The 25,440-nt window shown below is 39.4% G+C and overlaps 1 protein-coding gene across 1 annotated transcript in view; it reads left to right on the forward strand.

Annotated features, from left to right (window-relative positions):
- ZC3H12B (zinc finger CCCH-type containing 12B) overlaps window positions 1–24,091 on the forward strand; it is an 83,435-nt gene extending 59,344 nt beyond the window's left edge. The window contains exons 2-6 of the mRNA XM_058536027.1: window positions 11,608–12,375; window positions 18,128–18,267; window positions 19,753–19,987; window positions 20,652–20,758; window positions 21,927–24,091. Of these exons, the coding sequence (XP_058392010.1) occupies window positions 11,765–12,375; window positions 18,128–18,267; window positions 19,753–19,987; window positions 20,652–20,758; window positions 21,927–23,344 (2,511 nt within the window). The 5' untranslated portion in view covers window positions 11,608–11,764 and the 3' untranslated portion in view covers window positions 23,345–24,091. The remainder of the gene's footprint in view (window positions 1–11,607; window positions 12,376–18,127; window positions 18,268–19,752; window positions 19,988–20,651; window positions 20,759–21,926) is intronic.
- Window positions 24,092–25,440: the final 1,349 nt, after the last annotated feature.

The following is a 25,440-nucleotide window of genomic DNA, read 5'->3' on the forward strand; positions in this document are numbered from 1 at the left end:
TGTTTTCATGTTGTTACTTTGTGTCCTTTTATTTCAACTTGAAGAACTGCCTTTGTCTTTCTTGTAAGACTGTTCTACTGGTCATGAACTCCCTCAGCTTTTGTTTGTCTGAGTGGAACTTCATCTGTCCTTCATTTCTTAAGGATGGTTTTGCCAGTTATAGTATTCTTGGTTGGCAGTGTTTTTCTTTCAGCACTTTGAATATATCATCCCACTCCCTTCTGGCCTGCAAGTTTTCTGCTGAAAAATTTGCTCATAATCTTATAGGGTTCCACCCTATATGATGAGCCATTTTTCTCTTGCTGCTTTCAAAATTCTCTTTGTCTTTGACTTTTAACACTTTGACTATTTGTGTCTCAGGATAATCTTTGGGTTGATCTTGCTTGAGGTCCTTTGAGCTTTGTGGACCTGAATGTCCATATCTCTCTCAAGATTTGAGATCTTTTTAGCTATTATTTCCTTAAATAAGCTTTCTGCCTCTTTCTTGCTTATCCTTCTGGAACTCCCATGATGTGAATACTCATTTGCTTGATGATGTCACATAATTCATGTAAGCTTTCTTCACTCTTTTTCATTATTTTTGTTCCTCTAACTGGGTAATTTCAAATAACTTATCTTTGAGTTTGCTTATTGTTTCTTCTGCATGATTCAGTTTGTGGTTGAAGCTTTCTATTGAATTTTTCAGTTCTGTCCTTTTATTGTTCAACTTCAGGATTTCTGTTTAGTTGTTTGTGATGATTTCTATTTCTTTGTTAAACTTCTTTTTTTTTTCATGCATTGTTTTCCTAATTTCATTTAGTTGCCTGTGTTGTCTTGCATTTCATTGAGTTTCTTTAAAATGATTATTTTTATTTCTTTGTCAGACAATTTTTAGATTCCATTTTGGGGGGATCAGTTACTGGAGGTTTATTTGTTTCCTTTTGGTGTCATATTTGCCTGATTCTTTGTGATCCCTGTGTGCTTGCATTTATGTGTGTATTTGAAGAAGCAAACACCTCTTCTGGTCTTTACAGACTGGTTTTGGCAGATAAGAACTTTTTCCTGTTGGTTCCCTGGGTTGATGGGATTACCTCCAGAATTGCAATTGAGCTGTGTTGGAGCTGGGTCATGTGGCTGTTGCTGAATCCACAATGGGGTTTCCAGTTGGGGGCCTGTTACGAGAGGCTCAACTGGGTGTGGATCTTCTCTGGCCCTTGGGTGGATGGAACTGCCTCCAGGATCTTGTTCAGTAAGGCTGGTGTTGGGACAATGATCCACATTAGGGTCCACGTTTGGGTTCACAGACAGTGTGCCTGTTACCAGGTGCATGGATGGGCTTGGCTCTCATCAGATCTCTGGTAGGATTCCTGATAGGTCACTGGGTAGATTCCTGAGCAGGCAGGACTGGCCCTGAACTGTGGCTGATAGGGGCTATAATTGAGTCCTGGGACTACTTCAGGGTCTGTAGCTAGGACTGAGGTCTATAGACCTTGCTCCAGAGGCACAGATGGATATGTCTCCCACCAGGTCCCTGGGAAGGCAAGAGTGTCCCCTGACTGCTATTGGGAGGGGCTGGAGCTGAGTTACAGGGCCTTTTCAGGATCTGCAGTTGGACTGTAGTCCATGAGCTTCCCTCTGGGTGTATGTGCAGGTGTGTCTCCTGGTGGGTCTCTGGGAAAGCAGGATTGCTCATGGACTACATTTGGGAGGGGCTGGAGCTGAATCAGAGAGCTGTTTCAGGATCTGCTGTTGGGCCAAGTTTGGCTGGCCTGCCTCCAGGGGCTCCAATGGGTGTATCTCCCAGCAGGACTGTAGGCAGGCAGTTGTACTTCCTGACCATAGCTGGGAGGGGCTGGAGCCAAGTTACAAGGCCAGGTTTCTGGGCTGGCAGGACTCCACCCATACTGCAGCTGGGAAGGGCTGGAGCTGAGTTTTAGGGCCATTTCAGAATCTTGGGAGGCACAAATGAGCATGTCTCCCCATGGATTCCTGGGAGGACTGCTTGTAGACTGCTGCTGGGAGCGGCTGGAGCCCAGTTACAGGGCTTTCAGAATCTACGGTTGGACTGAGTTCAGTGGGCTTGCCTCTAAGGGCTTCTGGACCATGGCTGAGAGGGGCTGGAGCCAGATGATGGGCCACTTCAAGATCCACAGCTGGGACTAAGGTCCATGGACCTATTACTTGAGGCATAGGCAGGCGTGACTCCCTCTGGGTCCCTTGTCGTATGGCACTGGTGGTAGGACCAAGGCCAAACAAGGCTATAGCTGAGTCCACAGGTGGACAGCGCTATTTCCAGATCTGTAGCTGGTACCATGGTTGGTGAGTCAGCCATGTGGGTATGGACGTACCTTTTCAAAATGTCCCTCATTGATCTTGGACTCCACCAAGTTTTCACAGTCTCTTATCTGGATCCCAAAGCTCCCACAAAGGCACTTTTGTTCATGGATGGCTGTCAAATTATTGTTGCTGAGGGGGGATACAAACAGGGAACCTCCTGTTCCATCATCTTGCTGATATCACCTGAGCTGTACTTGTTTCTTTGCATGTATCATAATTTTTTGTTGAAAACTGGACACTTTAAAGAACATAATGTGACAACTCTGGAAATCAGATTCCCTCCTCTCCCCAGGGTTTGTTGTTGTAGTTGTTATTTAGTGACTTCTAAAGTAATTCTGTAAAGTCTGTATTCTTTGTTGTGTGTGACCACTGAAGTCTCTGCTTAGAATAGCTTAGTGGTCAGCTAATGGTTCAACAAAGATTTTCTTAAATGCCTTGAACCAATACACGTCCCTCTCTTTGCTGAGGGATTTTCTGTGCATGTTGGGGCACAATTTCAACACTCTGGAAGGCATTTGATAACTTTGTCTTAGCCTTCACTTTCTGCTGCACAGAGCCTTAAGGTCAGCCAGAGGTGAGAGATTAAGGCTTTTTTGGGCCTTTCCTGAGCACATGCACAGCCCTGCACATGTACATGTCCTTCTAGAGCCCCAGGAATATGTGGGAGCTTTTTAATGTCTCCTATGGAATCCAGTTCCCAGATTTTCCTTCTAAGTTTTTTGGTCAGCTTCTTGTTTGCTCCAACTATTATTACAACCTAAGGCAGCTGTGATGTTAAACAGTTGCTTCTAATTGTTTTTGATGAATATCCCTGGGGAAAAATGTGTTCACCATGCCCAAGCTCTAAGTCAGGTCAAATAAAGACAAGGCCCTGTGAGTCGAGTTTTCCAAGGAACTGCCAGACAGATCAGATAAGGATAATTCTATGGGGATGGGACTTTGGGGGAGCTCTAAATTCATTCTGATTCCTCTATTGCCTTCTAGGTTGCTGGTTCTCATGGCTACTATGATTGTGAGGCTGTTGGCCTTCAAGGCCACCATGGATCTGGGGAGAGGAGATGGGAATAGGGCAAATTAAAATGCCACAACGTTTTCTGTTCTTATCAAGGTTAAGCCAGTTGTTTGATAGTATTGGTTTTTGTTTTGGTTTTAGAATAAACACTCCTTGGATTATTGCAGGCCTTTGGTTAATTTCCAGAATTCTGGAAAAGTTTATTTTAACAATTTTTGTTAGTGTTCTCATTGCTTTTATTGATAAGCAGATTTTTGGAGGTCCTTTCTCTACCATTCCTGTGGACATCACTCATAACTAGTAATTAAAGTTATGTAACTATCAAAATACTTCATGGCATCAAGGTAATTACATAAATTTTTGGACACTTGGAAAGTTATTGCTGTACATCTTGTTCACTATTTTTAATCTCTATTGTGAAAAGAAGTGCTTTCCAAACAACTAGTATTAAATGTTGACTGAACTACAAAGTCAATTATAGACAGATGTTTAAGGAAATCACCCCTAGATAATAAGTGACTCACAAGAAATCATTTTAACCCAACTCACCATCGTTTTGATAAAAGTCAGTTTTATATATAAGTGATATAAAGTCAAATGGTTTTTTTGATCATCTGAACCTGGATGCAGGCTTCTATGAGTATGCCAGAGGCTACAACAGTACAAAGATGAGGCATTTGATAAAATATTTATTGAAAACCTACCATGTACAAAGCAATATGCAAGTGTTGGGATGGGGGGAAGCAGAGATGCAAGCATGAATGTGAATGGTTCTTGCTTTTAGTGGAATTCACAGTCTACTGAAGGAGAGAGACAGACTTTTAACAAATGAGGGAGAGAGTGAAGTGGAAGAAGTAGAGAGGAGAGAATCCTGAGTGTGGAGAGCATTACTCCCTAGTCTTGACCCCACCATGGTCTTTCACAACTCTATGCCCTTTCATATGCTGTTCCATCTGCCCAGCATGTCTTCCACAATTTCCTTACCCTTTCCCTGATGAACCCTCAAAGATAGCTCAAATTCCACTTCCCTTACCTCAGATAGCAGAATTACTTATTCCCTGCTTGGTATTCCCTTAGCACTTATAAACAACATTATGAGAGCATATTATATTGTTTGTAACTATTTGTTTACATGTTTGTCTCACCTACTAGAATGTGAGCACCTTATAGGGACTGTGTCATATTTTTTCTTTAGAGCCCCCAGTACCTGGAATGGTGCTGGGCACATAGTATGAAGAAAGGGAGTGAAAAATTAGAATTTCCTGGCTTCAAAGACCCGAATGGGCACAGTGATTTTATGATGTGGTAGGGCAGTTTTTGGGTATCATCCTAGTGGCAATGTCTGGATAAAAGAGGAATGCAAGCCCAAGAGAAATACTACTTTGATATCATGTTTCAAAAGTATAGTTGATGGTGAAGCAACCTACCGAGTCTGGGGGTATGAAAATAGGTTAGAGGGGCCAGCCCCGTGGCGTAGCAGTTAAGTGCACACACTCCACTGCTGGCAGCCCAGGTTCGGATCCCAGGTGTGCACCGACTTGGCTTGTTAGGCCATGCTGTGGCGGCATCCCATATAAAGTGGAGGAAGATGGGCACAGATGTTAGCCCAGGGCCAGTCTTCCTCAGCAAAAAAAGAGGAGGATTGGCATGGATGTTAGCTCAAGGCTGATCTTCCTCACAAAAAAAAAAAAAGAAAGAAATAGGTTAGATGGACAACTGGTATAAAACTTTACAGTTTATAAACAGCTTTCACATCTGTTTTGCATTTAATGTTTACAAAACCCTATGAAATAGGTACCATCATCATTCTCATTTTATAGGTGAGGAAACTATGGCTCAGAGAGGTAGTATAATTTGCCCAAGATCACATAATTAGCCATGGTACAGTTGGGACTAGCACTTAAGTCTCCTGACTCTCATTCTACTACAGTTGTTGCTTTTATTATTAAGTGGTTCGTACCTCTCTCTGCTGTAACCAATAGTAATGATAGTTTACATTTATACAATTTTACAGTTTATAATATTCTTTCAACATCCACTTTCTTGTTTGATCCTCATATCAGTCCTCTCAGCAGACAGATAAGAGTATCCCCATTTTCCGTGTGAGAAAACAGACTCATAACTCATAGGTGAGATTACTGCATAAAGTCACACAGCTCTAGTAAGTGGTAGAAGGAAGATTTGAACCCAGATCTTATGACTGCAACTCCAAATGCAGAAGGCTTATCCCTATTTTCAGGCCCCCATGGCTGTTTGTGCATGGGACCTTCAAGGATCACTAGTACCCTAGGTTCATAGGACAGCCAGGAGAGTGCCTATGTCGTAACGTGGTTGACATATTACTTAGTATAACATATGTTGCATTATTAAGCATTCCTTATTCTGAAAGCCTATGAAGTATTTTTAAAGCTGTTTCTTATGAACTTCACTGGTCATAGAAGCACAGCTGCTGCTAAGATAGAGCAGAGCATGTGTTGAAAAAAAGAAAAAACATAACTGTCTGAGGAAGGAAGTGAAAACAAATCATGTGTTGGTTGAAATAAGGAGAATTTAGACTTATGAGAGTCTAATAACCTCTAAGACCATTCCACTCCTCTCTTTCCCTCCTAATCCCATTTGCCTCCCAATATACTTCAAATTTCCTCTTAGAGATCTCTGGGGCTAACCAGACGTAAGCTGACGATATCACAGCTGCAATACTGCAGCTAACTCTCAGAATGGTCCTGATCATTGAGTCCTTTCTCATTTTAGTCTAATGATTTGAGTATGAGGAAAGAAAATAAGATATACTCCATTCCACTCATTTTTCAAACTAATTGAATTCAAGAGAATCAAGAAAGATCAAACTTAGTATTTTTAACTGAATGGGATGCTCAAGATAACGTTTATTGCTATTAAAGTCATAAGACAGGCACTATTTCTTTTTTTCGATTTACTGTAAGTATAGGATGACACAGCCACATTTTCCTATAGCTTTTGACCAAAAGAGTCTTGTGGGTGGGAGTGTGTGGCGCAGAGAGAAAAAAAGAGAATGGAAAAGGAAAGAAAAGGGAAGAGGGGAGAAGAGAACAAAAGAAAGAAAGAAAGATAAGAAACTTCACCAATGAGTCATGGAAATGGGCATGTTCTCTGGAGAAGCCACTTCCATAACAGCTCCCCAGCCATCACTAGTGGCCATAGAATGCACATTTACTGCACAGTTACTCTAACAGAGATCGTCTCCTGTAGTGTATGATGCAGCTTCCCCACATGAGTTTCAACTGATCCTTCTCTAGACGTTCTTTACATAGAGAGAAGAAAATAGTAAGTATATAACCTACAGTTTCCTTGTCGTTTTGAAGAGTTGAGCACTAGAAATGCTTTTTGTTTGGTAAATTGAATCCAGTGTAAATTAAAGTTACATTTACCAATATGGTTTTAATTAGTTTGGACAACAGTGTGTGTGTAATGTAAGGTGTTTTAGATGTTCTGTGGATATAAGTCCTTCCTAATGGGATAAGCGGCAGTGGAAGGTAGCAAGAAAATGAGCCCCAATTCAAAACCTAGGAATAAAGAGTTTTGAAATCAAATCATTGTGTGTTTATTATGTTTGAAATCCTAGAAGAATGAATGGATAATGAAAGCCAACAGATCATTACTTTCCTATGAACATTTTGTCTAAAGCTTCAACGTGTGATATGGGGGCGAGGGGCAAGAACTGAGGCCATTTAATAATGCAAAGCTTTGAAATGAAATTCTACATTTTGAATAGTTCAGTTGTTCTTGGCTCTGGCTGTGACAATTTTTGCTGTGACATGCATCACATTGAGAATGCAGCGAAGATAAAAAAGTGTTTTTAAAAAAGAAAGAGCCAATTTTGTTTTAGAGGGTAGTGTAAAAACAAACAGGCTGACAAGCATGTTCCCATTGCTTGAAGGAAATCCCATTTTTACAAACCACAGAAAGTATCTTATTTCTTATACTTATTTCTTTGATAAGTGTTAGAACCTGTGAACCATTTGAGAGCACATGAACACGTGGGAGTAGTTGGAGGTTGAGGAAGGTATGAAGCAAGTCTTTATCTCCTTTATGATATAATTGCTTTATGTAATTGATATAAATGAAAATGGAAAGATTTGGAGATTGGATTTTCTCAGATTGTCTTCATGTGTAACTTTTTCATTTTGAGAATCAGCAAAGGTTTCAAACCCCTTTGCCTCCCAAGCATTGAGAGAGTTTACACTTGTTTCTCCCTGGGATTTGTGTGTTTCTTTAGTTGATGTGCTTGACACAGGGAATTAAAGGTGGGCTATGTAGTCATAATAACCCAAATCTGGGTTAGGTAGGTGATGATGTGGCCCTGTTGATTGAGAGCGTGTATGTGAAAGCACTTAGGCAACTCAAACATGCAAGGCAAATGTAAATGATTGTTCATATTTTATTACTATTACTAAAGTTTCATAATAACTTTTATTTTCTTTGCCATTTTTAAAGTAAAATATGATGGCTTGATACAATAAAGATTTGGATTTGTTCTCTTTAGCTAATTCTAAAAGCAGTGGTACAGTTCAAAGAGTAGAAACCAAGGAAAGAGCTTAGCATTCTTATGATGACTGAACTATAGTAACTCTTCAATTATCTGGGCCCAACCAAAAATCCCACACAGTAGATAATTTTTGATATGTGTATTTTCTTTGAGGATAACTATTATGAAAAAAATTGCTAGAAGGGAAAGGGAAGGGCAATTGTCTAATTAGGTGTCCCTAAGTCTCTCTCAAAACATGCCTTCCCAGAGCACAGCTTGAGATTTAACAACTCCACAAATAATAAAGTGGCTTAGCCACATGTAGATAACTGAGAATTTATTATTCTGTTCTTGACTTGGCTAGATGGCTGTGTCCTACATGCTATTGGGCTTTTTTGAACATTTCCAGTGGCTTTAGTTGAGTAGACATGGCCAGATGTTTCTGTCTCCATACAGGGTGTTGTTTGACAGATTTTGGAAAAGATGAAGTGGAGTTTGTAGTAGAACCTGAAGATTGATCTTGGAAAATTGGTCTGTGCAAATACAAAATGAATGAATTGTATTTCATAATAAAAGGATGAGGGAGGGAGTGGAGGAAGAAAGCAGACTGAGCAATCTTCTCATTAGAGAAGACTTTGTTGCTTTTGTCTTGGTGGAAATTCCTTGAGGTCACTGTTGGCAGCTTTTGTCTGCTTATGTTTCTTTGATGTTTTAGATTCAAATTAAACTTTACAATCATTTGGTTAATCATATTCTTAAGCAAATTATAGACAAGTTCTGTACCTATAACATGTGGCTATCTGGTGACAAAGCTCTTATCTTCTTAAAGCAAATTACATCCAGTTCTATAATTTCGTCTGACTAACATGATTTTCCAAGGTATGTCAGTCTTTAATACACTCATTTGTGATTTTTTTCAATCAATAACAATGAAAGATAAAAACTCTTTTCAACATCTGTCATAAGTAGGAGCTAGAATGTCATCTTTGAAACTTTTCTCCCGACTCACCTTCCTTTTTGGGAAAAAGTATTTTCCTTTAGCCATTCTTAATGCTTTCATTCATCACTCCTCACCAGTAATATTAGGCATGAGGTGTTGGCTAAGGCAGAATATCATATTAATCTTCATATATCTATAATTTAAAAAACTCTTCCCTGCCCAGCAAATTGATTCTCTTTCCTTTAAGGCTCAACTCATAGCTCCCTATACTTCTTAACACTGTATCACTTTTCACAGTTCGTAATTATGAATTATATAATTACTTGATTATTATCTGTCTCCACTCCCTACCACCACCACTATAAGCACCTTTGGATCAGAATCCATGTCCGTTTTTACGTTCTCCAGCCCCTAACATGTTTCCTGGCACATAGTCGGCACTAAGTAAATGTTTGTTAATTAATTAACTAATGAGTCAGAAAATGACTTCAAATATTATATCCTTCTTGAATTCTTTCCTAATCCCTTCAACCACCACCCCCATCTGACACCCCACTGACAGAATTGAACATTCCCTCTTCCATACATCAATGGAAATTTTCAAGTAACTTGAAGGACCAAGCATACATTCAGGTTTGCCTAGGACGTGCCGCATTTATGTCTATTGTTCTGACATAGTTATTAGTAATGCTCCTTTTATCCTTAAAAGTGTCCCAGCTTGGGCTCTAAATGTGGTGGTCACCCTCTATAGAATTGTTTCAGCATTTCCTAGGGACACTCCTAGTTTTTTACTAGTTTTCGAGTTCTTTGAGGACAGGTTCAGTTCTGGTTTCTCTTCCTAGACCCAGGGTTTATCACAGTGTCTGGCACTCAGTGACTGTTCTTTTGAAAGAAAAGATATTCCTGCTATGTTTGCCTCAATAAATTTGCATTATAAAACAAACACAAAAAACACATGACACCTACACACCCTCGTAGGTTTTAGGACAGACTATCATTTTTTCTAAAATCTTCTTACTTAAGGCTTTGAAAGGTAAATCCAAGTTTATGTCTGCTACATCATTTATTTCTCTTCTACTTTAGGTTATTGAGTAGGAAACTTTCACAATAATAACTAGCAGTTTCAATGAGGGTTTCCTATGTTGTGAGATTTTCCCTGAACTTAAATTTTCTCTTGTATCTCTACATAAACATGGTAAATGTGCTCACACCAATGTCGATTTGGACAGAGAAAAATATCATATAGTAGAGGAAAAAAACATTCTGTGGTCCACGAGCTAAGAGCAGCCAAACTTATCTTTTACTGGTACCTCTGATTTGCCAATAAAATATAAATTTAGTCTTATAAACAGTTGTTTTTAAGTGACTTTGGAGCTTTGAATAAATTCAGGGAGGAAAATCTGAATGCCCTGTGTGCACTAGAAATTATTTTGAAGTGAATAAAATGTCAGTAAGATAGTAAATGTCAAACTTATAAAGGAAATAGGCTTTAAAATTTGAATAACAAAGATTAATGGAGAAGTGAAAGTGAAATGGGTGTTTGTCTATGTGTTGGCTAATTCATTAAGGGAAAATTTTGAAGTCACAAGTGATAGGATATTCATTAGAGAAGTCATTATATGCTGCCTGAATATCAGTTCTGAGATGTCAGTTCTGTGTGCATATGATGTTTTCAAACGTGACTTTCTTAAAGTAAGCATGCAGTTATCCATGTTATTCTTAGATAGAGCTAGTTGTGGCTATTCTTCTTGTTTGTATAAATAGAATTGAAATGTAACTGGAAAACCCTAGTACACTAGTTACCTAGATACTCTGATTTTAGATTAATGAGCACAGCTGCTATCTAAAGAGCTTGTCAGTGCTCACAGGTCTATAGCCGTGCCTCGCTGTCAGTCTTCTTTTTTTATTTAAACCAAACCTCTGGTTATGTCTGTTGCACCCTTTACCTATATTGAGAACCTACTATGTTCTGTCCACTTTTCTAAGCACTTTTCTTACTTTATCTTATGTAATCCTCACCCTGTGAGGTAACTATCAATATCTTCATTTGCATATGAGGAAACTCAGGCTCAAATTGAAGGAAACACTTTGGCCAGGTTAGAACTCAAACTTGCAGGCACAGATGAGGTAGGTGAGAAGAGGAGTTATTAATAGTTTTTAAATGTTCTGGTTTCTCATGCGAGTTGAGTTTTCTCCTTTTATTTACCAATTACAATAAATAAAAGAGGCTGCAGATACACAATTCATGAGTATGCACAAATCTCTTTACTTATCTGGAGCACACACTTCTCTACTTGTTACCTTTATAGCCTGCTTCAATTGCTTGAGAGCAATTTTAATGGTTTTCCAGTCTGCCCGGTAGATGGTGTCCCTGATATTTTGCAAAGAGTAGTGCTGGAAAGGTTGTTCTCTTCAACAGTGGAGTTCAACTTTAGCAAGAAGGATCTGGTGTCAGATCTGGAAAACTTACCTGGCAGAAAGGAAGACAGAGAGTCCCTTCAAGGATGTATATATTCCTGCACCCTGTTGAAATGCCATGTTTCTTTTTCTCAAAGTTGTTGTGATAAGCAGTTAACTTGAGCTGTGACTTTTGTGTGTGTGTGTGTGTGTGTGTGGGAATTACAGCGTTATTGCCAGCACTGAAATTTCTATATCTAGAATTATTAGAGAATTAGAGACTCTCTATATTTTTTAATGTAAGGTGAGTCCAATCATTTTAGTTAGAAAAATAAAATGTCAGACAACCTGTAGTTTCTTAGGAAGAAACCTCTGTGTTCTAAAATGCTTTCCTAGAATTTTACTGAACATAATTGTGATATGTGTGTTTATTTGTAGGGACTGGTAACATCCAAACATACAAAACCAAATAAGCAAACTATTGCACCAACACTACCACCACATTTTACCACAAAGGAATGCCACTGTACATGGATTCCAAACAGGCTAAAAAGAAAAAAAAGTTGATTAGACCTCAGACTGCCCACTGAACGGGATGACAGCCACGGCTGCCATGGAGACACCAAAAATGGAGAAGAGTGCCTCCAAAGAAGAGAAGCAGCAGCCTAAGCAGGATAGCACAGAGCAGGTCAATGCTGATTCTGAAGAGTGGATAAGCTCTGAGAGTGACCCTGAACAGATGAGCCTTAAGAGTGGCAACAACAATGACAACAGCTGCGAACCTGGTGATGCTCAGTTGAACAAAAAGGAGATTCCCTCCAAACCACACCGCCAGCTCTGTAGGTCACCCTGCCTAGATCGTCCAAGCTTCTCCCAGAGCAGCATTCTACAGGATGGGAAGCTTGACTTAGAAAAGGAATACCAAGCCAAGATGGATTTTGCTCTAAAGCTGGGCTATGCAGAGGAACAGATTCAATCAGTGCTGAACAAGCTGGGCCCAGAATCACTTATTAATGATGTGTTGGCAGAGCTTGTCAGACTTGGGAACAAAGGTGATTCGGAAGGGCAGGTCAACTTGAGTCTGTTAGTGCCTCAGGGGCCCAGCTCCAGACAGACTGCAAACCCTGAACAGTCTCTTGAAGATGGAATAGACAACAGTGACAATTTGAGGCCAGTTGTCATTGATGGAAGTAATGTGGCAATGAGGTAAGACTGGTATGTTTTCTCTCTCTTTTTTAAAAACTGCCCTGAGCTCATAGAAATTGTCTTCCTTTGCAAAATACTATGAGAGGCCTTTGGTTGTTGTCTGTGGCTTGTGCTCCTCTACGTGGACAGAGGCTAAAATGATCCTACCCTGGCCTTTTCTCTATCCTTTGAAATTGTTGCCAATTTTTTTTCAGGAATTCTGAATGCTGCTTAGACATCAGTGATGCTTCAAAGGAGACATAACCATTCAGCCTCTGTTTCTCTTGGGGTCCCCTCTCCCACCTCTGCTTGGCTAGGCCAATCATCTTGAAAATGCTGGTTTTATAATGTCACTTGGGGACGTACTTGGGAACTTGCAGTAATTCCCAATTGCCATTCTACAAAATTTGGACCCCTTTTCCTGGCTTTGTGATCCGACCTTTCCCTCCTTCCATTTGATTGCATCTCTCACAGTTACTGCATTTACATCAGTCTCTTTAACAGTCTCCACATAAATCATGCTGATTTCTATCCCCATTACTTGTGTTCATGTCGTTTCCCAACCTAGGAGTAACCTTCTCCTTATATTCATACTGTCCAAGATGTACCACCTCCACAAACACCATCCTGACTTTTCTGATACCAATGATTGTCTCTGAGTTGTAGTACCTATGGTAGGCTGAATAATACCCCCCTAAAGATGTCCACATCTTAATCCCTGGAATCTGTGAATATGTTATCTTACATGGTAAAAGGAACTTTGCAGATATGCTTAAAGTTAAGGATCTTGAGATGGGGGAGTACATCCTGGATTATTAAGGTGGGCTCAGTGTCATCATAAGGGTCTTTATAAGAGGGAGGGAGGCAGCAGAATCAGAATGAGTAGTAGAAGATGTAATGACAGAAACAAAAGATTGGGGTGATGTAAGAAAGGGGCCATGAGCCAAGAAGCTGAAAAAGGCAAGGAAACAGATTCTCCCCTGAAGCCTGCTGAAAGAACACAGTCTTGCCAACACCTTGATTTTACCCTTCTGACCTCCTGAACTATAAAAGAATAAATTGGTGTTATTTTAAGCTACTGAATGTGCAGTAATTTGTTACAGTGGCAATAGGAAAGTAATACAGAACCAAGAGTGCCTTTATACTTTATTCCATATTCTCTCAAATAACTTTTTATCTCATGTCAGAGAGCCTTAGGAACCCCTTCTTCTATTTCTCAAATGAGCTGTCGTCTAGCTTTTGCTTAAAAATTCCCAGGGATCAGGAGCCTGCTTCCTATTGAATCTACCATTGCTTGATGAACTCTCTAGAATTCTAAGACCATACACAATCAGAACAAAGTAAAAAGCCTTAGACTAGCATGTTTTTCATTTGATTATCCCATTGTCTTTGAAGGCAGGGACCTTGTTTTATGCCTCCCTTGTTTTCCTCACAGCACATAGAACAGTACTTCCCACAGAGATATGAGGAAGCAGGGATAGGGGGAAGTCTTATGAACCATACCATTGCTTATGCAGGAGTTGCTTGCAGGCTATCTGGAGGTACATTTTAATATATAGTTCTATTTAATACTTATAGCAACTTTACTTTACAGATGAGAAAACTAGAGCTCAGCAAGGTTAAGTGACTTCCTTGAGGTTACTTGTTATAGCTAGTAAGTAGCAAAGTGAGGATTTGAACTTAGGTTTTCTGGCTTCAAATGGATGAAATGAAACTAACGTTTATAAATATGTATTCTGTGCCAGGTACTTTTGCATACGTGAGTTAATCCTCACTAAAATACCTACAAGAACGGACTAATTAGGTTCATTTTTTCAGGTGAGGAGACTCAGGTTAAGTGCCCAAGGTTACACAAATAACAAATGGCAAAGCTTGTATTAAAACCTGAATCTGACTCCAATGCTTCTTTGACAATATCATGTGATAGTATGTGCCTATTAGTGTTATTAAGAATATCTGACATCCTTCCTAGTAGCAGAAAATACATTTACAGATTTCCTTTTACAAATCTTTTAAATCATGACAGCATCATCACAAGATGAGTAAAGCAGGCCTAGTCATCTCTCCTGTTTTAATGAGGGGAAACTAGAAACATAGTAACAAGAAAGTTAAATGACCTGTACACAATACTACAGTAATCAGAATGATGCAGTGGGCCAGTGAAAAGCAGAGGGTGATTTTTATGTTCAAAGGGCCAAAAGTAACTTTGCTTCCCTCCAAATAGGTATAAACTAGAGTGATTCTTGGGGGAAAGAAGTATGATATCTGCCAAACTCAATCTCTTACCAGACCAGACTACCCGAAATACCTTAGACTGGACCTGTTTCCCAAGGCCTACCCTTCAATGAGGGTTTTGTGTTTTGGAGGTGGGGATGAGAAGAACTCAGGACTTCTTTGAGGACTTTGACTTCATGGTGATATAAGATCTTCCTTGTTTTGGGACTTCTATTCAAGGGTTGCTCGTTCTGAAGGACACTGTATAGTTCTTTTGCTTTGTAAGAAATAATGAAAAGATTAATTACCAAGGTAATTAGTTTCAACATTTTTAGTCTATCCCAGTAGCAAACTGTCATACTAATAGGAAGATGAACTTTTGTCTTTTGTAGGAGTTGCTTTGCTAAATTAAAGATACCTCACACAATTTAAATAAAGGAAAAAAAAATCAGCACTCAACCTTAATTTTAGGAGCATATTAAAATAATGCATAGTGGACCACGTGATTTTTTTTAAATGCCAGGTGTGTCTTTCTTAGCATCTCTTCCCTTATCTGACTAGGTAAGTTACTGATGAGTCCCATTTATTCTGCAATCACATTTCACATGGTGAAAGTTCAGTGCCATAGTCTGCTTATGAATTTGTTAGTTCCATTAATCTAAATTTGGTTTGTTTTCCCCATTGGCTAGCTGTAAATTTATCATGAGATTGGTACTTCTTAGACAAACTACATATTAACATCTGTTGTTCCTCAGCATGTTGAATGAAACTGCATTGAAATAATGATGCTTTGCTTGTCATCAGCAGGATTTGTTTAACATTTGCAATAGTGGTGTACCTGTGATTCACATACTGATGTATGCTAAGATCCTAAAGGGTATGTTCATTCTGAGAGCTGTCTCCTTTAGGAGGAAAAATCCATTTCAGGGTAATTAAGGCTTTAAAATATAAATAACACCATATTCTGTGTTAAGTCTGGGAGAAGCCCAAATATTTGAACCCTACAAAAAAGTGTAGAGGGAGAGGCCAGTGACCCATCTGCTAAGTAGAATTTGGCTTGGAACCTGAGTCATAATATGTATGTAAGCCAGTTTACAGGACAAAGTGAGCTATAGTGTCACCAAGACACTCTATGACTTACAAGTCGTAGGCTTTAGATTGTTTTTTAGATAGGCTTTTAGGTCCTAGTTTTTTTAGATTGGAAAAGGCTATTTTGTGGGTTTGGGCTAAAACAGGTCATCTTGCAAGCATTATTATCCACTTTTTAAAAAATATATTCATTCCTTAAGTACTTATTGAGCACTAAACTTTGCATTCTGGGCCCTTATGTAAGACTTCATTGCCACCTTAATAAATGTTGAAAGTGAATTCTGATTCCTATTGGGCATTTGGTGTGCTTCATGCGATGCTCCAATGGCATGATTTTAATATATTTTCAATGGAATGCTATATGTATTTAACATTTTCTCTTAACATGATAATTCTCAGTATGTTAAAAAATTGATATCAAAATACAGATGCATCAAAATATTAACAGTATTTATCTCTGAGTGGTAGTAAAACAGATTATGCAGGGTTTTTTCTTTATATTTTATGTATTTTCCAAATTTTATACTATAAGTATATATTACTTTTATAATGATGAAAAATAATTTTAAAAAATTTGCCAGTATAGACTATAAAATTGGGATATACAACAGCAAATGTTACTCTTGTATTTATTTCTAGTCTTAGACTGTGTTAGGGAGGACACACTTTATAGCACCACAGAACCAAATGAAATGAAATCCCATCCCCTTCCTCCAAAGTCTCTCTATAATGGCAATTCTGATGATTTTCCCAAGGTCATTTTACACTTACCAGCACTATAACAGTGGGAAAAATCATAACTGGACATCTTCTCTACCTGCCTGTTTTATGCTGGGTTCATCTAGTATTAACCCTTTAAGAGCCATGGGCTTGCCCAGTTTACCCATTGTTCAACTTTTTAGAAGCAATCAGTGGAAGCTTCCTCTAAGGCTACCTTGGAGTGTATTGGCAATTAAATAAATTTTCCTTTCTTTTTTTTCTTAAGTGCTTTGACTTTAAGTAGAGTAGTATAATTGCTTTATGGTACTCACTGGAGACTTTTAAACATGATTAACATGTGTTTGGAAATGTTAACAAAGGCATTTAATAAATTTTTGTCATATGCCTCAAGAGTGATAAGACAGTGGGAAGTCTCGCAGTGTATGTATTAATGGGGCCCCTGAGATTATGTATGAATTCACTCAAAGGGAACAATATAATTGAAGCTCATTTCTCTTGTAGTTGAGTGAATGAGTACCAATGAGAAAGTGAGGAATCTAAAGAGAGAGCCCCCATCACATTGTCTTAATTAACCTTCTGGCAAAATGGTTCTTTTTTTTTTTAATCAGTCTTGTTTGACAGGCAATATCCACTTTATTGTAATAGAATTGGTACATGTAAACCAATTTCTTTTACCATCCAAACTGTTTAATTAACTGTAATTTAGTGTGGCTTATGTATATGTCAGAGCACCAAATTCCATGCTAAGAGATCGGAATTTTCCCAGCCAAACTACGCAGAAAGCTAATACACAGTTTGTGAGTTTTTAAGATGATGACAATAGATACATTTTTTTTCCAATTCTTCTGCTAATTTTTCCCTCTTCCAATTTCCAATCAAATGAATTCTGTTTGGCTTTTTTAGTTTTTACAATATTTATTCCTACAAGTAATTGTGATAGAATGCCTTTTCTTTTTACATCATGTTCTAATTATAAAAGGAATACTTATTTTTTGAAGAAATTTTGGAATTAGAGTAAGAAAATAGATCACTTATAACCATCTCACACAGAATAAGAATTTTTATTAATGTTTTCGTGTATCTATTTTCTAGTATTTTTCTAAGCTTACACATAGACTTTCTTCTACAAAATTGGGTTTGCATTATCTATAGTCTGTAGACTTTTTTTTTTTCTCTTTTAGTGTTATATTGTGGGCATTGCCCACATCGTAAAATTTTCGAGAATGTGATTTTTGTTGGTATGTTATATTTAATTAAATGTGATAGCTATTTTCAGTCTGTGTGTGGCATTTTTTGGCGTTTTTTTTCTGTTAATGTTATTTTTTAAGCTTAATATATGTGCTTAAGACTCATCTCCAACTAATCCTCCATATAAACTTTATCTAAACCTCTTGTGACACCTCTTCTTTTTGCATCTATTGTGAATATTTGAATCTTTGAAAAGAAAGTGGTAGTAGAAACAGAAAGAGAAGAGAGAAAATGGAAGTAGTGACAGCCACCAGGGCTGCTATAAGTTGTAAGTTGTTATTAATCATCTGTGGCCTTGAATGAAGGTATAATAATAATGGCAACATTTGTAATGATTGAATAAAAAAGAATTTGGTTTGCGCTTTTTAAAAATGCATTTTTGGCATCATCAAAATTAGAATGTCTGTTGTTAATGTTTTGGTACTAAGAAAAAGCCTGTTTGGAGTATTTCTTTGCTACCTCTTGTCAATCCTCTATCCTCTCATTCTCTCTCTTCCTAAAGCCATGGGAATAAAGAAGAGTTCTCCTGCAGAGGAATACAACTTGCTGTGGATTGGTTTCTAGATAAAGGCCATAAAGATATTACTGTATTCGTGCCTGCATGGAGAAAGGAGCAATCCCGCCCTGATGCACCAATTACAGGTATTATTTCAAATAAGACATTTTTTTCTCATCCAGAGGCAAAGCTAGCAATATAGTTTGGGTAGAGGTTGATGGTCCCAATTTAGATAATTGTTTTTCTAAATTATTAAGTATACTTAAAATGTCTTTTATTAAGTGTATTTTTAAGCATATTTTTCCTTATCCAAATAAAACCATCATTGTGTTGTGGCATAAGGTAGTTAAATAGAGACAACTTCAGTTTGGCAAAGAATAAAGCACACGGTTGAAAAAAAGGGGTGCTTTCCTATTTGACCATAGACTTCCGACTAAAGGGAGATGAATCTGGTTATGAATGTGACTGAGTTTTCCAGAAGACTAAAGAAACCATGATAGACAGTGGATCTCATTCTGTACCAGAGAAGTGATTGTGGAATTTGCAAATTAGGTGGTGAAGTAGAGAGACAGAGAAAAGTCCCATGGCAGCCAGAGGCAACTTATCCATGAGGCACAGTAGGCCCAGTGCCTAGGGCCCACAATACTTTTAGGGTCCCACAGAAATGTTTTAATTTTATTATTTTCTTTTAACATCAGAAGGAAAAATTGAATATAATAACAATTAATGTGTAATAATGTATCTAACTAGATTATTTGTCTTTATACCAACGCAGTTGTAAAGTGTAATTTTTAATATTTCTTTATGGAAGAAGGGGCCCATGAAGGCAAAAGTGCCTAAGGTCCACAAGAGTCATGATTTGGCCCTAATGGCAGTAGGATCACTACATTTACTTTCAACAGTATATGAAGCTAACTCTTTACAGAATTTGAGAGCATATAGACGCAGTCCTCTGAGTATCAGCTGTTACCTGATGTGCCAAATGAGAAAGTCCAGTGAATGGCTATCGGAGCTGTGTCATGAAGCTGTCTGCCAGCTGCTGAACAGGTTCTTAGCCTCAGTCTGAGAGTGGATCCTGGCCCTGCTCAAATCCAGCCTGCAAGCTTTCTTTCCTCAGCAATTAAGAAGCCAAAAACAAAAAGGGTGTCAGTACTCACATGATACAGCCTGATGTTTCCCTTTAGTTGTGGCCTTCCTCCAGGCAGACGGCAAAAATGTAACTCCCTAGGAGTGATGCTTTGGTCTCCTCCTGGCAGACACATCCTCAGCATACTGCCCTGTTTTCTTCAGCTGTCAAATGCTGGTGCTTCAGCCAAAGGGCAAAACAAGCATCAAGAATGCTAGTATGTCAGCGTTATTTCTCACTCTTCATGGTAGTTTCTAAAACTTAGATGTCATTGAATCCTATTCCTTCATTTTATCAAAAAGAAAACTGAAGACCAAAGGGGAAGATGACTTGCCTACGATGACTATCAAAATTGGTACCATAGCCAGGAATAGAGGCCACTTTCTCTCTAAGGGAAAATAATATATTTATATAGTACCAACTTTTGTATCTGTGATATGGAGATAATGCTGTTAGTTTCCAAAGATGATCTTTATGCTGTGGCATATAATTCATATTTTGACAGATCAAGATATACTACGTAAACTGGAGAAGGAAAAGATTCTTGTCTTCACTCCATCCCGAAGGGTCCAGGGCAGGAGAGTTGTCTGCTACGATGACCGGTTCATAGTCAAATTGGCTTTTGATTCCGACGGCATCATTGTATCTAATGATAACTACAGAGACCTTCAAGTCGAAAAGCCAGAGTGGAAGAAGTTTATAGAGGAGCGGTTGCTGATGTATTCTTTTGTGAATGACAAGTATGTTTCTTTCCAGTAGGCTCTGAATAGCCTAAATCCAAGTTACCACTAAGATAGATTTCATCTCATTTCAATAAACATTAACTGAACACTTACCGTGTACCGTGCATTATCCTGGTTGCCATGAGGATAAAAGGCTGAATAAGAAACAGGACTCACCCTTAAGAGGCTCAAAGTGTGGTGGAGAAGAGAGAGAAAGAGATAACCACAATGTGTTGTGATAAGTGCTATAGTTAGAATTTTTTAAATTGATTTTCAATGCAAAATGATAGGAAAAGGCTTCACAGAGGAGATGACATTTGAGATGAAGTTTACAGACAGAGGAAAGGGAGTTGCTGGGCATTACAGGTAAAGGGGACATCATGAATAAAGCTATAAAGATGTTAAAGTGGGTTGCATGTTGGGGGAACCAGCAGGCATGCTAGTATTGTTGGAACATATAGTCCATGGAAGAATGACGCACAGGAGAAATTATCCTTTTCTTGTGATCAAGTGGGAACAGAGGGAAGAACTGCTGCCTTAGCAAAAGATAGACTTGAGGCAGGAAGGGCAATTAGAAAGCTGTGACAACAGTATAAGCAAGAGGTAATGAAGGTCTGAACTCCTGGTAAGGGGTAGTGGGGACAGAAGGGAAGGCATTTACCTCTTGCTTGCTTGCTTTTAGATTTATGCCTCCAGATGATCCTTTAGGACGCCATGGCCCAAGCCTTGAAAATTTCTTAAGAAAGAGACCTGTTGTTCCTGAGCACAAGAAACAACCATGCCCTTATGGTGAGTACCTATGTGCAGAACTGAGTTCTGTACTAAGGGAAACATAAGGACTCTATGAATACTTTTCTCTTCAAGGTTTCCCTTTCAAATGGAAAATCCTGGCTTGTTCACTTTCTGTGAGTTAAAGTCTGTGTCTTCATGTATTCTCAATTAGGTGTTTAAAGAATCATCCTAGAAACTGCATGAGGAAAAGGTAACTAGAACTGAAGGGAAGATTAGTTGTCACTTGTTAAAATGATGTCTGGGTTCTAGCTGCCTCCATCCTGAGCAGTGTTGCTGGGAGCAGAGAAGTGTCCATGTGGGTCTACAGAAGCAGAAAGGGCAAGGCCAAATTGGGTTTGGCCCCAAGAAGGACGTGTCTCTCAGGCAGGTGACTGCACCCTCTAATAATACCCTTTTCTTCCCATCTGTACTTTCCAGTTTGCTTCCAAACTTCATTTTTATTTGCGTTTTTAAAATATAGTTTTCTAGAGTACTTTCGTGACCTTACCCAAGTCCGTCTGATACAGAGTTTGTGAGCCTAACAATGCAACATGGGCTGCCTGGTCTGAGGCTACTTTGGATGTTCACTCTTTTTGGATGATCGTTTGTTTATGGGACATCTTGGTTTTTGTTCAATTAACATTTATTTAAATCATAGAGTATTTTCATGTTCATTATCTTCATTTAATCTTCACAATGACCCTATAATATAGGCATGATTATGAACCTTGTTTACAGAAGAGGAAAATGAGGCTCAGAAAGTAAAGTCACTTACCAAAGTCACACAGCTAGTAAGTGGCACAGCTGGAATTGAAACTCAGATCTGACTGGCCTCCAAGCCTGTGCTCTTTGCACTGCATCATGCTGCCTGCTGCTGCTCTACTCCACCTTAGCACGTAGGTTATTCCTAGGCAAAGTTGTGAATTAGAGGAAAATGAAAGCTGTGCAACACTTAGTTTTCACACTGCAGTTTCCTCCCCAGCTTTCCACTTCCTTCCTCTCCCCTCGCAGTGTGTGATGCCTCCTTGGTGTTGTCTGTCTCTCATCTTTATGGACAGTTAATTTTCTGCCTTTAACCCCAAACAGTAAAACTCTAACCTGAGTGACCAGATTGTTACAACAGTTTCTGGCACACAGAGTTGTACCACTATGAGAGAGAGTCTTACCCCAAGGCATTATTTTTCAGGCAAAAAATGTACCTACGGCCACAAGTGCAAATACTACCATCCGGAGCGGGCCAACCAACCCCAGCGTTCGGTGGCTGATGAGCTCCGCATCAGTGCCAAACTGTCCACAGTGAAAACCATGAGCAAAGGCACCCCTGCCAAGTGTGGCACAGGGCTGTCTAGTGCCAAAGGTGAAATAACCTCAGAAGTCAAACGTGTGGCCCCCAAGCGCCAATCGGATCCCAGCATTCGGTCCGTGGCTGTGGAGCCTGAGGAATGGCTGTCCATTGTCCGTAAGCCTGAGGCCAGCTCTGTCCCCTCACTTGTGACTGCCCTAAGTGTCCCCACAATCCCACCCCCCAAAAACCATGCAGTAGGTGCACTCAATACCCGTTCAGCCAGCAGCCCAGTGCCAGGATCTCATTTTCCCCACCAGAAGGCCTCATTGGAGCACATGGCCAGCATGCAGTACCCCCCCATCCTGGTTACCAACAGCCACGGGACGTCTATTAGCTATGCTGAGCAATACCCAAAGTTTGAATCCTTGGGAGACCACGGCTATTATTCAATGTTAGGTGACTTCTCCAAACTGAACATCAATAGCATGCATAATCGAGAGTACTACATGGCTGAAGCAGACCGGGGGGTGTATGCCCGGAATCCCAACCTGTGTTCTGACAGTCATATGAGCCATACCAGAAATGAAAACTATTCCTCTTACAACAACCTGTACTTGGCTGTAGCTGATACCTATCCTGAAAGCAATTTGAAGCTACATCGATCAGCATCTCAGAACCGTCTTCAGCCTTTTCCTCATGGTTACCATGAGGCCTTAACACGAGTGCAGAGCTATGGTCCAGAGGATTCTAAGCAAGCCTCCCACAAGCAGTCAGTTCCCCACTTGGTTCTGCATGCCCAGCACCCAGCAACTGGAACACGATCCAGCTGTCCTGGAGACTACCCTATGCCTCCCAATATCCATCCTGGGGCGACCCCACAGCCAGGACGTGCCCTGGTGATGACTCGTATGGACAGCATTTCTGACTCTCGCCTCTATGAGAGCAACCCCATGAGACAAAGACGACCTCCTCTGTGCCGGGAACAACGTGCCAGCTGGGACCCATTGCCCTGTACAACTGACTCCTATAGCTACCACTCATATCCCTTGAGTAACAGCCTCATGCAACCATGCTATGAGCCAGTCATGGTACGGAGCGTGCCTGAAAAGATGGAACAGCTTTGGAGGAATCCTTGGGTTGGAATGTGCAATGATTCCAGGGAGCATATGATCCCAGAGCACCAGTATCAGACCTACAAGAACCTCTGCAATATTTTCCCTTCAAACATTGTCCTTGCAGTAATGGAGAAGAATCCCCACACAGCAGATGCCCAGCAACTGGCAGCCTTGATTGTTTCTAAGCTTAGGGCTGCACGTTGACATAACATAGAACTTATTCCTTTAAATATAAATATTAATACTAATAATGCACTAATACTATGATAATAGTAACTAATAATTTTGTGTTGCACTTTACAAGTTACAGAGTATTTATGTCATTGAAGTGCATAACAACCTTGTGAGGTAAGTCTTACTAATGTCTTGTTTTCTAGACAAGGAAATTGAAGCTCAGTGAGATTAAGTGACTTGCCAAGGTCACACTGCTAGCAAATGACCAAGTCAGGACTCACACCCAAGTCCTCTGACTCCAAGTTCCGTGCCCTTTTGCACTGCACCATGCAGGTAATGGAAGACAAAACCCAGGGGGAGAGGCCTAAATGCAAGAAACCCCAAGGGATTCCATTACCAACGTTTTCTTAGTCACACATTCTATATTACAAAGTATCAATGATACATCTAATTTAGAGAGCAAGAGCATCAAGATCAGATCATATGTTGAATTAACCTTTTAGGATTTTTAATAGGAATATTTAAAGCGATGTAAAAGTAAATGCATACTTTATTGCATGGATATCTGACCATTCAATATTTTTATTTACCAAGCTATAGGGTCACATCGAAGCTTCTAGAGCTATATTTCAAACCTATTGTTAGCAATTATATTGCATGTATGACTGTATGTGTTTAGTTTGAGATGTATGTGTATCTCTGTATAATCTTTTATATAGTGACGATGAGAAGATAGGCTCAGCACAGTCCTTAGTCTACAGCTGTATAGAACACAAATCTGACTTCATAATTTATGTCACATTTCATAATTTCAATTAGTTTTGAAAGTGAAATTACATGCCAATATTTGAACATTGCTTTCTTAGGCACCAGAGCAAGCTAGCTCTATTTCCCTTGTACTTTTTACTTGTCAACATTTATTGACACTTCTTAGCTTTTAAATCTCTTCACCTCAGCAAATTAGGGATCAGATTGCAGCCTTCTTCTGCAGAGGAGATGATGGATAAGCTCAAATTCCAGGCATAGTAGGTGTGTGCTAGACAAGCGTAGAAGAGTTTGACCAGGACCAAGGGATTTACTACCATTTCCCTTATCCAAGGAGAGATGGCCAAACTCATGCAACATTAAATTATGAACACAAAAGCTATACTCAAGGAGTGTCCAATGGATGCTCTTTGAACTTCCAACCTATGCAGTATTCAATATCACAGGATGAAATGTAATGGAGGACAGTGCACAGCCGTGTAATCCACTTTGTCTTGCTATCCACCCTTTAGGCAATAAGGTCGATCATTGGTGGAGCAGAATATTTTTAGGAAACAAAACCATTGGATTTTCTAGGTAGAAAAGGCATCTTTCAAAAGGGGGTGCAGCTTCCAAAAGGAGATGCTACATCTTTGCTAATAGCTGGCACAGTTATGCACTTCAAATCCACGCAAAGAGGGCGCACTTGCCCTTAGGTAATGAATTACTAAAGAAAGCAGGACTTTGGGTTGAGCAGCACCATTTGCTCAACTTGTATCTTGCTCAGGGTGGGAACCTTTGTAGCTAAATGCCTCTAAAAGAGGCATTTATTGTTTTTGGTTTTTTCAAGCTGCACTAAATGAACCCCCTTTTTGAATCCATTGTATATTTCAATATTTTGAACCATGACCTGCTCACTATTTCTTGAGCTGGAACTTGCTAATTTCTATGGTCGTTTTTCATGAAAGTTGAGAAGGCCTGGTCTTGGCCTTTTGTTTCTTCATGAGAAGGTGTGACACTACCTATAAATGTTTCTTACTGTGAAACACTCAGAACGTGAGGCTACAGTCAGGGTTGTTTCTGGTGGTTTGATAATGGCTTGCATGCTGCTTTTCTGGCTTTTCTGTCTCCATCCTAGTTGATCAAAACTGCATGTCAACCAATGTTTTTCTTCAGTTAACCACAGCTTCACATTTATCTCCTACCCTCTGATCTTTCCATCCCCCAACATATTGAGGTGTAAAAGTATTTTCTGTCAGGTAGGTGAGTGACTATAGAGAGTGACAGTTGCCACTGAAGTGCTTGCCATTTCACACAAACACCATTTCATACCTTCAACTTCTTGGATCGTCTAAATATGTCCCATGTGTAAATCAGGACAT

Source organism: Diceros bicornis, chromosome X (assembly GCF_020826845.1).
Source record: "Diceros bicornis minor isolate mBicDic1 chromosome X, mDicBic1.mat.cur, whole genome shotgun sequence".
NCBI classification, from domain to species: Eukaryota; Metazoa; Chordata; class Mammalia; order Perissodactyla; family Rhinocerotidae; genus Diceros; species Diceros bicornis.